Genomic DNA, 14,696 nt, shown 5'->3' with positions numbered 1-14,696 from the left:
AAACTGGAAACGTAGAATGTCTGATTGTAATTAGTAGGGTCCACGTACTATGTGCGTATACCATAGTATACCTAACCACGCATATGAAGCGGACACCTTCATGCAGCGAAAAAGTCTTCGAATTGTCTAGAACCCAAACGTTTATTACCTTGTCTGATTTGAGGTTTTCACAGCGGTGAGTTTGAAGACAGAAATCTTCGTTTATTACCGTGTTTACAAGAACCCGCAATGGCTTATGCTCTGAGCCAGTACACACCTTTGCATCGTGTTTTTCTGAGATGAATTTCACTACTATTCTTCTATCTACTACTGTCTTCCAAGTGTTTTCTTTCCTTAATGTTTTACGGCCAAAATCTGGTTCTTGTCATCTGCATTTTACCAAATTCTCGTTACTGGACGGTTGAAGTTTCTCTCACGAGAAGTCTCGAGGTATCGAAAGAAACAAGAATTTAAAATGGCCTTCCTTCATAATCACGAGGTGCCTTGACGAAAAACTGCCTCGTTTTGAAGCGTGTTATACCTCACAGGAGACCATTTACATTATAACGGATAAGCAATCATCATTATCTCAGTCTTGAAGCCATGAAATTATGATTCATGTTTTAGTAATATACTGAAGTGCTCTCTGTATGAGCATACTGATTGATGAAGCTTAAAATCTCATCTGTTTATGTTCTTTGCTTTTGCGCATTAGTGGAAAATGTACTGATTTTAAGTATTATCACTTTTAAATTCTATATGCTACATTTCATATCATTAATTGAATGATTCATCCGTTATTTAATGGCGTTTTCCAATTACATAGGCTAAATATAACCGAATAAGAGGATTCTTGTGAACGATATATTGGAAAGATGTAGAAATAAGCGGTCGATCCTATTTTAAGACAGTGCATCAGAATTCTAATAGCTTTTCCGAATATTCTACATTTCACCACATTAAAACAGTGGGAGAAGAGTGGAAATTATGAAAATTCTCGAATGTAAAAGAAGTAAGTGACTCGCAAGTAACTATATAAACAGATAAGGAGAAAAATACACAAGGCGTTGTCTCAGTGCTTAATTGAGCCCCTTGCTTTGAACGCAGGGGAGTGAAGGTGTATCCTCGCGTATTCTTAGCCACGACAGGGCGTATGCTTGCCTGCAAATTCTTAGATACTGGTAAATTATTCGGTTTTGTGGAGGAAATTAAATCAGACAAATACATCTCGTAGTTCACTGAATAGGAGCCAGGGTTCACCTGAGAGGTTATGCAGTACATCGCAGTGCATGTGACATAACTCCGCTCGATTTTGACATCTAGCTGCCGCGTTGTTTTTATGGTTGCTTCCATAGCAACCGTGGTAAGGCGTTTTCCAAACTCCATATTAACAAAATGGACCCTTCGTCACTTTGAATGTCACTAGAACTGAAGTTCATGCATTACAGATATATATTTATTGCTGCAAAGATAATCACACTGCAGAATTCATACGCCCAACTCATATTAAAATGTATTTTTATTGATATATATTTAATATCCAGCAGTTCGGAAACAAGGTTTTGAATGCACGTTACCGACTTTAGATATATATTTATGTCGTGATCCAGTTTATTTTGAGTGATAAAAAACGTGTGTGAGGGAGTGGATAGGATTCAGAGTAAGTTCAGTTATGAAATTTTGTTACGACGGTAAGAAACTTTAAGGTTCCGTGAGAGGTGATCTTGACCAGCTTATCAGCTATAAACATTCTGAAACGATATCGCAGCTTGTGTTGAAACTGAGAGGTTCGAAGTCGTCCTCTTTAATATGAAAACTGATCCATCACATCTGGTTTTCATGTGGGCCGTGACTGTTCTGATCGATGTTGCAGAACAGCTTCGTACTTCCTGTACGATCCACACAAAGTTTCTAGCTATTCGCTGTAGCACAACCTGTTGCCAGTGACGATGGGAACAGGCACAAGAAGCTACTTGTGGCTTTAACCTTTTCTGCACTGACCTTGATCTAACTGCTGGGAACAGCTTACAGCTTCCACGTATGCGAAGGATGATAAATGCATATTAAATGTTGATCAAAAAACCTGAAGTGGATAGATTACTTGTAGGACTTAGTTGTAAATTTGAGGATAATATTGAAGTGGACATTAGGGAAATAAGGTGTGAAGATGTGGACTGATTTGGGATAGGAACTATAAGTAGCTTTAGTTTCCATAAAAGATGGCACATTTATTTGTCAGCTGAGTGACTGTTGACTACTCAAAAAGTAATTGTTCCACGGAATTCCATGAAGCTGAAGCTTATCTAAATAATTATTAAAACTCCAGTCTTGTTCAGTCAAGAAAACACACTTTTCCACTATAGAGACAAGTGATTAATGCTGTTTATGGAAAAAATAACTGTATGCTTGGATTAATAAGAAACCCATATATTCTGTGTGGGTACAATATAGAATTATTGAGATTTGAGGTTCTCACGATGGCGAAGATATTTTTGTTGGCTTTGTGGGTTCCAATTTCGTGTGGACTTTCAGGTGGATGCGACCGTTTCGGAGAAACATACTCTCTCAGATTTTCGGGCTGAATATTGATTGTTAAAACAGGCGGTATATATAATTACCACTGAATTTTAAAGTGTTTATGAATGACCGAATGATTAAAAGATGGGGTAGCATCTGGCATTATTCTATCGATTTCTTGGAGGCAGTGATGAGATCTGCAGTTAACCTGTTATTGTAGTCGATCTACGCTCGCGGTTCTAACCTCTTGCCCTCAAAGAAAGTCTTTACGAAGAGCTGTGCTGTGATGTTAGGTGCTGAAAGTTGATTTCACTCCATTTGATTTTATGCAAATCCATCTCCCTTAAACGAGGCAATGGGAGTGGGACACTGTGGCTGGTTGATTACTCCTGGTTCATGGTACAGAGAGAAGTTTCATGAGTGGTAGATTATCGATTCATTTCCACAGCGACGAGCTGAAAGTTGAGTTACAGTCAGATCACATCACTTTTGTACATAAGTGTTACTCATAGTTCATTCAATAGCACCAACTGCATGCGTTATATGGCTGATTCTTAAATTTTTAGTTTTGTTAAACGGGTTTTATTTTGTGAAATTATTTGTGTGGCGTCGATGGCCGCTCAGCTGTTACTTTATATGCTAAATAACAAGTGAAATTGAATTGAAAACTCAGTCATCAGTGCTAATCGAAAGTTCAATAAATGACTGGAATATTATGAAGAAGGAACTTTTTAGATCCAGATTCAATCCTGGGTGACTTCAAGTGCGTTTTATGAACGACGAAAGGGCAGTGGAACAGATTATTCTGCGAATTCTTTGGCTGTCCCCTCCTGTTCATAATTCCACCATTGCTCCACACTCATCTATTACCGCCCCATAAAAAGCGCTATAGCCCTGACCAAGCAGCACATTTTCCTACCCTCGGCCTTAAATTTTGGGCTTCGTATCTGACTCTGCATTTGGCTTGCCTCAGAATAAGGGCAGTTTAGTTTATTCTATTAACGCGTTAGCATGCTTTGACGGCTACGAGATGTCCGATTGCTGTCATGGCTTTAACTGCTTGTACAGTTTAGTTGCTTATTGGGGCCATACCAATTTAAAGTGCGAGAAATAGTAGGGAGACTGTTGTAAACATAACCAGGATAACCGATGCATAGCAAGGAATCGAACAGGACACTTCGTTAATGAGGATCTTATTTATTATCACTGTACAAGCTTGGTGGGAAAAACTGTAGCTTTAGTCCGTATGTACATTTATACAGAAAACAGTATTTGGGATGAGCCAGAAGTATATTTACAAACTTCGTATGCGTGTTCCAGGATCAAAAATAAGGAAAAATGTTCCTATAAACATGTGGTCGCAAATGTTTCATTTTAGAAATAATAACCAAAAATAAGTTGCAATGAATTGACTTTATATCATAATGAATCCAAATTCCAGCAAAGATTTTCAATTAACGTTTGGGCAGGAATTGTTGGCGACATGCTTATTGGTCCACACATGCTTCCATCGCGTCTAAGAGGACCTTCATATCAGTGATTCCTAAGAAGACACTTGCCACGTCTCATTGAAGATGCACCACTGAATACAAGAAGACAAATGTGGTTTATGCATGACAGAGCCCCAGCACACTACTCCCATCGCGTCAGAGATCATCCCAATGAACAGTACCCTCAACAATGGATTGGGCGTGGTGGCCCAGTAGCATGGCCACCAAGGTCACCGGACCTGACTCCATTGGACTTTCATCTGTGGGATCACTTGAAGTCCGTAGTTTATGCAACACACATAAACAATGATGACGACCTATGGGAACGTGTGCAGAAAGCATGCCGGATGAGTCGAGGAAACTCTGGTGTGTACGAACGAAACCGTCAGTCTTGTGTACGTCGTGCTCGTGTATGTGTGGAGAATGGAGGAACAACCTTTGAGCATCTGTTATAAAGAAACATCCACTTCAGAGGTTTGAAATTATTTGAAACTCTTTGAAATATAATAATTTTTGTAATCTTCTTTACCTCCCAGTTTATTGTTTTTTTATTTCGGCTCTAATCCGTATTATATTCCTACAGATATTAATTGATTCCTACAGTGCATTGTGCTGTAGGCCCTTGTCATTTTCACGATAATCGAACACGCTTGATGTTGGTCACTTTTTTCAATTGCTAGTTTACAAGGGCGTAGTAATGTTTTGAAACTGGTGTTTTATCATTGCTGTAGCCATACATATTCTATGATAAACATGGCTGTATGTTGTGAACAGGTTACATGAACCATCTTTTTGCTTGTATGTAGCACGTAGTTTAGTGCTCATAAGCTACTTTTTTGCTGGCAAATAGATTCCTAATAGTGAGAAGGTCGACTTATGGATTCCTATGTTCGTGTGTTCGTCCATCTGTGTTCATTTTCGCTTGCTCAGTTGGCCTTTATTTTGAACAGATGACTATACCGCCCACATAAATGTATTTACAGGTATTTAATCTACATAAAAGTCACGTTCACTACAGAAGGTGCAATACATCTTCCCTTCTGTCACGATCAAGAAAGGATATAAATGCTGTAACCTACTCCAAAAATATTGAACCACTCCATCAAGTAATTGAGTCTAACACGTTTTATAGGTTTCCTGTGCATAAAGTAAACAGACGTCCTTAATGTCATGTGATGAATTTTTGTGTTCTGATGGATTATCAGTGTAGGTTACAAGTTACTTGATATGAAATGCCTTACGAAAAACACAGACACACGCAGCTATTTACAGTAATGCCGGGGTATAATTATCATTGGCCACTCCTGTGTGACGTAGTAAGCCTCAGCGTGGGCGAAAGGATGTAGTGCCGTTTTAAATATCCATTTGAGTACCAGACGACGATATGTGGTATCGCAAGCTCGAGCTATCAGAAAAGGCAACCCAAGAGTACAGCCAGGAACATACAACAATGCAACAAAACTAGCAAGTAATGTATAGAAGTGACAACGAACATGTCTGCCGGTATTTCTAGTTTGACGTCGAATCTCTCTGTGTTTGCAGTAGTAACCAGGAAAATAGGGAGTCTTGCCTGTTTATTTGTTACAAACACATGAATTTAGTCGAAATTTGTTGTCCTAATAATGTGAGGTGTTTTTTTTAGTGGATTGGGAAATAATTTAAAGGAATTTGTCTTGGTATTTTTAAGAGAGTGTGGCACGATTTTGGAGGAGGGGCTGAAGAAACACTGAAATTTCAGTTAGGCTATCCGGAATCCTGAACGAAAATTGTCGCCAAAACTTTCCAAATTAGAAGTGTTATTGTATCAACCCCTGCTATAATTTAATATCGCTTTTTGCACTTTAATTTTAAATGTTGTTCGGCCATAGTGTAAAGTGATATTTTATACTAGTTTAATGAGTTTTTAAGCAAGCTTTCATTTATGAAACAAATCACTTCCCCCATTTATTTCACATTCTTAATTACCAAATGACCAGGCAACATGGTCTCGTGTTTCAAATCTGGAATCATACACATCGCATTACTGGCAGATTTATCTCCATAATCATATTGGAACAAATATGTTTCCAATTCATCGTAGATTTGCCCCATCCATCATAATTTGAATGAGTCGTGTTGACAAATTTTGACGTCTGCTTAAGCTTGCATATTCTATATTACCACAGCCATTTCACTCCTGCTTTTGTCTGTTACTGTACCAAAAATATTCCGTAAAAATTCTATCGTTCATTTTACTTTCTGGCATAGAATCACAGATCCAAATATGCGCTGTCTCTTGAAAGGCGATGCTATTCATATAGCCTGGTACAAGGAACCTCACTCTAGTAAAACATATTTTCTTCCTCTCAGTGTTGCCAAGTATAGCAGAATGAATATCTCCTCATGAAATTCCTGATTTACTCTCTTTATCATTGCCTTCCACACAATATAGTTGTGATGCCAGATTCTAACTAACCCCATGGAGCAGAGTTCTTCAGAAGATAATAGTCGCTAATCTAGACGACATTTTCTCCAATTTAAATTGAACGCGAAGGTTCTTTACCATGAAGATTTCTGTCTTCTGGGTTGTTGCACCGTGTAGTATCGTAGATGTTAACCAAAGTTTCGGAGAAACATGTTGTCGCCATCTTCAGGGCTGGTTGGTACACGGTGTTACAACCCAGAACATCATCATCCTCACCGCCGTGAGAACCTCAAAGCTCACAACTGCCTCTGTTTTCTTTCTCCGCTTTCCTTCGTTCCTTCTCTGTCTTACTTTCAAGTGCTGTCATGGGCCTCGGACCTAGTTGCACAACTTTCTTTAATTTTCATTCGTGATTCAGTTCTAGCGTCTGGTCGCGTAGCAACCATCCTCTTTGAATTGAAAACTGACTGACAATATCAAGTAACAGGCATGCCAAATGGACGCCAGTTCATCTTAATGCCACCTCTGACGCCTTATGAATGCCAAACACTCTTCGACTCTTGGAATTACGTCTTTGACTCCCGTGACGTCATGACTTAGTTCTTACACGTTCGTGTTGGTCCAAGGCTACGTGAAAATTTCTCTTGATTTCTTTACTAAAAAAGGTGAATTCCGGGATTCAGCGCAGAATGATATACATGTAGATTTATGCCCCTTCTGTAATCTTGTTATGCAGAAATATAGGTTTCTTTGCTGGGTATAAAATATATTATTTCCCTAAGACGTGTATAATGAATCAGTTCTTGTAGGAATTTAATAGGCTAGCATTAATCATATGTAGGTACTAACATACGTTGTATTAACTGCTAAAGATTTCGTAGAATCCTGGATGTAAAGAAGATAAGTGGATATTTTATTTAACGCGGAATTTGCACTTAATTTCTGAATTGAATCCTTAATGGGGAGTCTGTTTTGTATACAAATTGAGTCGTCGTGACGCAGCAAGTGCCTCTGAAACGTCGCTAAATTTCTACCAAACTACCCAACACTTTTTACTCACCGCTGTGAGAACCTGAAATTTCACCTGAATTGAATATCTTCTCCGAAGAAGGCACCATAAAGGGGAAGGATGAGAGGATGGAATAAATCAATTAAAAGAATGTAGAAAGGAAGGGAGAAAGGAGGAAAAGTAATTTCTCTTGCTGACGGTATTCATTCTTACTGTGTTTCCCCTCTTATTTCGAATAGAAGACTACTCTTAGGAATTCTAATAACCCTGTCACACATTCCATACCTCGCACTGCGAGTAGCTGGAGACCACTGACATTTGTTGAACGTTTCACCCAAAATTATACTCCCACTCTCTGTGATGTGGCCATGTCGAGAAATCACAAGGGCCTTGTACAAGAAAGACATGCTGTCCTCCATTTCTGTTCTAGTGCACTCCTTGGAAACAATCGAAAATATAACAAGACTTGAGTACACTTACATTAAAATATGGACGATGATGTACAGCAGTATACTATCAAAGGTTGCATTGTTATCAAGGGACGTTGTTGAAATTGTGTGATTGGAGATAATTATTGTAATGGTGTGGACCAAGGTCATATTTCTAACAGTGTGATGAAATACGCGACAGACAGGCATAGACGAACCACAAGGCGTTCTTCTCTTGCGCTGAAGCGTAAAGGACATCTGATAATAAATGAAGAAAATTTGGACCAAAACTATGTTCACAGACGTAAATCTTCCTGGAGTTCGAAACGAGACTGTAGATTGTACGTTCCAAGCATAAGAAGTGTAACGAACCTTCGCTCCCTTAGGGCGCAATCCCCTCCCCCGCTGTTGGACACTTTTATCCACAATCCACACCCCCTCTGGAAGCTTGCTGCATTGTTTCTCCATTTAGAGGCTCTTATGTGCGCCAGGTCGGGATGTCTATTTCTAGTCATATGATACGTCTCGTAGACAGAAATCCATAACACTTTCTTTACACTTCATGTAATTCTTCTTCTTCTTCTTACCTTTCTGTTCATTTTCGTCTCATCTTTCATCTCCTCAACCTCCTTTTACACGTGATTCTCTGCTTCCCCTTTATTCTTCCCCACTGTTCTTATTCTCCTTCTCCACATTGTCATATTTCATCTCATATTATTCTTCCTCCACTCACAGATTGTATTTTTTTGGGTGAACCTATGTCTTAAGTAATATTTAGCTGACATTTAATTAACTTCGTTTGCTCAGATAAATAGTAATTAGAGAACCGGCCTACCGTGCCTTAAACCAAATCTAGTGAGCTCTACTAGGTCCGAAAGGATGATAATATACTGCCTGTTAGGCCATCCCTTGGCCTAATACTCACCATTAGCGTGTGTTGTAAACTATTAAATGAGGGTATGAGTTTACATATTCCATGTCTAGCCACTGAAGTAACGACGAATATAAATATATTGTACGCCGATTTGTAATTTTAGAGACTTCAGATTAAATATTTTAGAAGTAAATGCACAGAAAGTGTAACACTTTTATTGCTTTTATACGTTTTAATAAGATTTCGCCTTCTTTGTAATCTGAACAATGTTTTGTTACGTGAATAAGGATTGTGTTGGTTAATATGTTTCGAACCTTCGAACTGAAATATTCACGAGTTAAAGCTTTAAATGTGAGCTATATTTTATGTAACAGATAAAACATAGGCATAGATGGAGGGATGTCATTTAAATGGCTTCTGAAAAATAGAATGGGCTGTTATGGATTCACAAAAGCGATAATAAACTTTCGGATTCTAAAATCGCGGGTGAAATTAACTAAGTGAGCAACTGTCATATTTTAAAGGATTGATCCATAGAGCCTGGCTGTTATTTAAAGGTGGTTTTCCGTTTGTTTAATTGAGCATTACGCCATAAAGATTTATGGGGGAGTAAAGGTAAAATTACACACATTTTTAACCTCGCCCCTAGATGGAAATGGATGGTCATTTTTACCCATTGCGAGACGCACAGGGAGCCACAGAATAGCCTGTGACGTCACTGGAATTCGAATCGGATTCCTTCTGTTTTTAAGGCTAGAGTGTTACCGCTACACCAGAGTGCATGGAAATGTACGTCCGCCATATTGGTGAAATTCCCTGTTGTGTTTAAATATAAGTTGTTTATGTTTTCAGTACGTATTTTACTAGGAAAATTTTAAGTTGTGAATGTGAAGAAAGTGTACTGAAAGTTCTTGTCTTGCAGACTGGAAAACTTGTTCTAGAAGTACATTTACTCTCTTTCTGTGTACCTGTTGAAGTCTTCTTTTACGTCCTCATGCATTTAAAGCAGATGAATTTAATATCTGAAATTACGATATTCAATTGAACATTTTTATAGGATAAGGGTTACGCTGTCTATAAGCATTGTATATTGCTGATCAATTCTAGCCCTTCCGTTTGTAGATTTTTAGCTAATAAATGCTTGCTTGTTAGTAGCACAAATAGTTATGACATGCTGTCTGTTCCGTCACAGCATGCCCTTTGACCTTTGCGAATGTTGCCTGCGCTTGTTTTCCTGGGTGATGACGTAATCAAGGGGAATCCCCACGGATCGCCTTGGCGGAGTGTCTGGTTTGGAATTTTCCATGAATTTTAAAGGTTACTTTCGTGTTCAGAAACGCGTGAAAGTCTCCATGTATTTGTCGAAAAATTCGAGTAAAACTACCCAGTTTCAAATTCTTTTTAAAAATCCGCTAAGCAGTTTTCGAATTGTCGCATTCGACAGACTTACAGATATATATGACGAAGGTAGAAAAATTTCTTTTTTCGCTCTCGATTCGAACGCGCAAAGGGTATGAAGATACGTGTTGTAGTCGCAATGAATCACTTGAGGACGACAGAAATACAAACTCCTTCGACGTCACGAAGTATATATATATATATATATGTGTATATACACACTTGAGACCGTGCGATGTCGAATGTAACTAGGTCAAACACTGACAAGCAGAAAAAGAGTGTACAGACCGCCCACACCCATGACGATGGGCCCGGCGTAGGACAGGTTGTTGAGGTGGAAGCCTCTGCTTTCGTTCTTCACCCGGACTGTTCGATTGCCCCTCACTTCGTGCGCCACTGACAGCTGATCTGCATAGTAACCTGAAACACAAGCATCGCCGACCCTCTTAACGCAATCCTTTCTCATTGTCATTTGTAGAAGTGGGTTAATCCCTTATCTGCAAGTGAGCGAGGCTGCCATGGTCGGATGTTGTCGATTTTTAGACAACTGTGCTCCGTTACACGTAATTCACTTATATGTTAAGAGATGAGTCTACTATATGAAGTAATTGATTTTCAGTATTTGGGACACAGGAGTGTCTCTCGTTATTAAGTTTTCAAAATAAGTTTGACGAATTTTGCAATGCTTATTTCATAATGAAATGTTCCGAAAATTGAGGTAATATTGCATTTGATGCCTTGTGGAGTCAATAAAGTGAATAATGGAAGAGAAGAAAGGATGTGAAACGTAAGAAAAAAAATGGCGTGAGATAAAAGGAAAAGAAAAGGATAGAAAGAAATGCAATGGGAAAACAGCGAGGGAGAAGGGAAGCGATGGATAAGGTCGAAAAAACTTGCATTTCAGATTGTATTACTCTTCGCCAGAACTCTTCAGTATCGATGTTGAAAATTAGGCTTATTTTTATAATTTATTAAAATTATTGGTTCGGAAAGAAAATGTTGAGTGCAGCTACAAAATTGTTTTGAAGCTCTTCTGTGCCACATGCAAGTGTTTTTGTGTTGTTAAGGTCTGTGCGTGGTTATCGTGACAGCTGATAGCCTCGCCTCATGAGGTGCAGTGCTGGATGAGGCATTTGACAGTAGAACTGATAGAAACAAATCACCTTTGGGCAGTGTCGCCATCGCAGCACTGGATTGACTATACCATACCATCAAGTACTCAAATGCCTTGAGTGTCTGAACAGTAACAAATCAGTTAACCAACCCAGATAATGCACTATAATTCTTTGTCTTTATGTTGAACTATTAATAGCAGGGAATATATTATTCGACTTGGATTAAGTGCATTTTACAAATACATTAACAGAAGCTTGCACAGAGAGTAGTCAACAAATTGAATATTTGTTTGTATGTAATGAATTTTATCCTCTCTGTGTGGATGTTAAGTATTTGAAGGAATGCTTCGTACGTTTTGCTTCAGATTTACCAAACCGTGGAAAATCCTGATGACAAAAGAGCATTACAAGGGACGCATTAAGGACTGTCTTCGATGGAGAGGAAGCCTGCTGCTTGGAGAATACACAGCCAGTGAGTCATTGGTCGATTTACTTTTTACAAAGTTAAAATCAGGTTTTCTTTCCAAGGGAATTTTTGTCCGGGATGAGGCAACGTGTCGAAACTGGCGACACGAGAGTGAAAGAAAGAATGGTAACGAGAATAAGTTAAGTTAAACTTCGTTTAGTTTGTATAGAGTTTAATTCATTTACAGATTAGCGACAAAATGTCAAAGATTAATTTGTTGAGTACCGTAACGTGAAATTAAAGTTGCCTATGGTCCAAAGCACGACATCATAAAGGCGTGTATCAAGAGTGGAGAAATTCTTGACGTCGAAAAAAGGTTATGTAAGTTGTCAGTTTTTGAGCTTAAAACTGACAACTTAGCAAAGAGTTTCCAGGTATCAATTGGGCAGGAGACTCTCTGAATGCGGTAACGAGAAATTCCTGACCCCTGACCCGCCACTGGTGGGAACTTCACTCCATGGCTAGTTACTCTACTAGTGATCTCAGTTCACACTTGTTTGAAAAAAGTAATGTTCTTATGGCCTTGAATTGATTTTGTAGTAATTCTCTTTTAAATACGTGTTTTTCTCTATCAAATGTTACTTGTTAGACGCCCGCTGGACATAAATTTTCTAGGGTTAACTAATCCACCGCCAGGTTCTCAAAAAAGGTCTCTGACGTATGGAGCCTTAGAAGGGAAACTGAAGGAGATCCAAATAACTGAGTGAGAGAAAGGAAATAACTGCATTATGATGATAACAAACCCGATTCTCTCGTAACTCTGTGTTCTATGGAGTTACGAGGAACACAGCAGTTGCAAACAATGGTATTTTCTGCAAATAGTTTCTCTCGTTGCCTGCCTCATTAGTGTAATCATTCGTCTGACGTCAGTTGGATATCAGATGCAGATTCAAAGTAGTCGAGGGAGGGGCTGAGATCTGTGCGTTCGACGTCCGTTAGAAGTAAAAACCAAGGGAATCAGATCAGAGGGGTGGACGGAATAGCAGATAAGGAGGAATTTGTTGCCCAAGCTGTAAACATTATTTCCCGGCCGCGGTACTTTGTAGCTCGCTGTCTCGTTACCTGTGTCAATAATGTCTTTGGTTTATATAGCATAAGCATTTGTTTTCCTTCTACCTGCAAGTTAGTGACGTAGGCGAAATACACGGTTTGGGCCCGGGTACTTATACATGATTCTACAGGCTTGGCCCTCGCTGTAGCAAACATGTGGGAGGATTTGTATAACTTCAGCTATCGGGTGAGACCCTCGACAAAACTTTGGTCAACACCACATATTCCACGCGGCTCTCTCCCAAAATATGGAGTTGTACATTGAACTTCTGCCTAAAAACCTATGGACAGTAATTTCTGTGGATTGTGATGTTCAGTTTTTATGCATCTTGTAGAGGCATGTTGGCTAATTCGTTAGGATGAATGTGAAACGTGGCTTCATCTACTTATTTTCCATCTCGATTATACGTTTCATAAATTAATATAAGTATTCGTTCGTTTATTTATTTATTCACTGGCTGACTGTATGGAAAAGAACTCTTATTGAAAAAGCAATAGTCGCTCAGTTAGACAAAATTTTTATGATTTTTACGGGACCCGAAAGTTTACCCGTGTTCAGAGTAGCAGCTGTAATCGACTCTGTCCTGAGTCAGACGAATTCAACTCGATCAATTGTAAACCCTGATTTGAAACAATACGGGAATTTTATCAGTTAACTGAAAATGGTTTGTCATACAAAATAATTGGTGTTTGACGAAATATATTCTTATTAGGATCACATTTATTTGAAATATTATTCAGCGCTTTAAACAATCAACGATATCCCCTCTCCTCCAAAGTAATTTTGACCGTTCAGTGCGGTAAAGTACTGAGACTTATTCTGTTATCGATCTGAGTCTGTAGTAAATTAACACAGCGGTAAGATATGCAAACTCATTAGGAAAACGTGGAACTGGGTGTACGACCCAGTGAATTTGAGTGCACCTTTCTGTTCTAGACTTAATAAGCTTATGTCTGTGTTTAAAATTATTTGTTGTCAGGACTTTTTCCATCGTCTGTTTTTAAAATTCACGACGTTTCGGAGGCTGGATCTGTCTCCGTCTTCAGGTGAGAGGTGCGTACCCTTTCTAAGGGACCCAACAGAGTAGGCACCTCTCACCTGAAGACGGAGACAGATCCAGCCTCCGAAACGTCGTGAATTTTAAAAACAGACGATGGAAAAAGTCCTGACAACAAATAATTTTAAGTGTAAACTACCGTCGTCAAAACCATTTAGAATTAAATTATGTCTGTGTATTTTATACTTTTATACTCCTTTTCACAAAGGGATAGGGATTATTTTATTTACAAACACTACGTGTTGGACAGAATATGCAAAATAGTGTAATGTAAACAATGTTGTACGTTTGTGCTTCGTTGTTGTACGAAGCCCGACATCTCATATGCATGAGGCCATTTGCGTGAGACCCACTTGTTTTGTGGATTGAAGTTCTAAATAGGCAGGGCGTAATGGAAGGGCATCACAGGAGGGCTCTGAGGTTTGAAACGAACTCTCGCTACGTGCCCACAGACGGGTTTATGGGTTCAGTCTCCCTCCTAATACGTTCGGAAGGGTGTGTGTTTTCTGGCAAAATTTGGTTAGAAACGTAGAGACAATCCGTCTCTAAATATTACTACAGTGAAAGTGAGATGGGCATGATACATAGCACGCATTCGAAATTGGAAATAGCGTAACTTCAGTTATATGTGTTTGACGTGGAACTTGCGAACACTGACGTTACTTTATGCAATTTTTACCATTCTGCAGAATATTTGTTAAGTGTTCTTGTTATAAATGTATAAAGTTTTTTTATGGGCAGTGTAATTATATTCAGTATTTCCTTTGCCATGCCTTGTTAAAAGTTTCATTGTCTTCAGAGGAAATGTAATACGGCCTTTGTTTGAGTTGCTTTGTGTGAAACTTCTACATCTTGGGGCTATATACTCTATTCCCCTTCAAGTCCTGTAACATGGTCTCGGCAGTTTT

General features: G+C 38.9%; 2 protein-coding genes across 6 annotated transcripts in view; one reads left to right on the top strand and one right to left on the bottom strand.

Annotated features, from left to right (window-relative positions):
- Window positions 1-14,696, top strand: part of LOC110840039 (dipeptidase 1) — a 375,966-nt gene that overhangs the window by 10,618 nt on the left and 350,652 nt on the right. For 2 of the 5 annotated variants that reach the window (XM_087357056.1, XM_087357054.1), the window contains exon 2: window positions 11,580-11,686. The exons of 2 other annotated variants lie outside the window; for them this stretch is intronic. In XM_087357056.1, coding sequence (XP_087213182.1) covers window positions 11,649-11,686 — 38 coding nt within the window. In that variant the 5' untranslated portion in view covers window positions 11,580-11,648. Of the gene's footprint in view, window positions 1-4,285; window positions 4,461-11,579; window positions 11,687-14,696 lie in introns of those variants that run through there. One more of the 5 variants, XM_087357055.1, reaches the window with a different exon arrangement.
- The window catches only part of LOC110836030 (uncharacterized), a 49,996-nt gene that overhangs the window by 8,606 nt on the left and 26,694 nt on the right, over window positions 1-14,696 (bottom strand). Inside the window, exon 3 of the mRNA XM_022076826.2 lies at window positions 10,388-10,519. Coding sequence (XP_021932518.1) covers window positions 10,388-10,519 — 132 coding nt within the window. The remainder of the gene's footprint in view (window positions 1-10,387; window positions 10,520-14,696) is intronic.

Source organism: Zootermopsis nevadensis, unplaced genomic scaffold, assembly GCF_977971745.1.
Source record: "Zootermopsis nevadensis isolate Lab colony 2312 unplaced genomic scaffold, Znev_1.0 Znev_ptg000028l, whole genome shotgun sequence".
Lineage (NCBI taxonomy): Eukaryota > Metazoa > Arthropoda > Insecta > Blattodea > Termopsidae > Zootermopsis > Zootermopsis nevadensis.
This window is presented reverse-complemented; position numbering and strand designations above follow the sequence as displayed.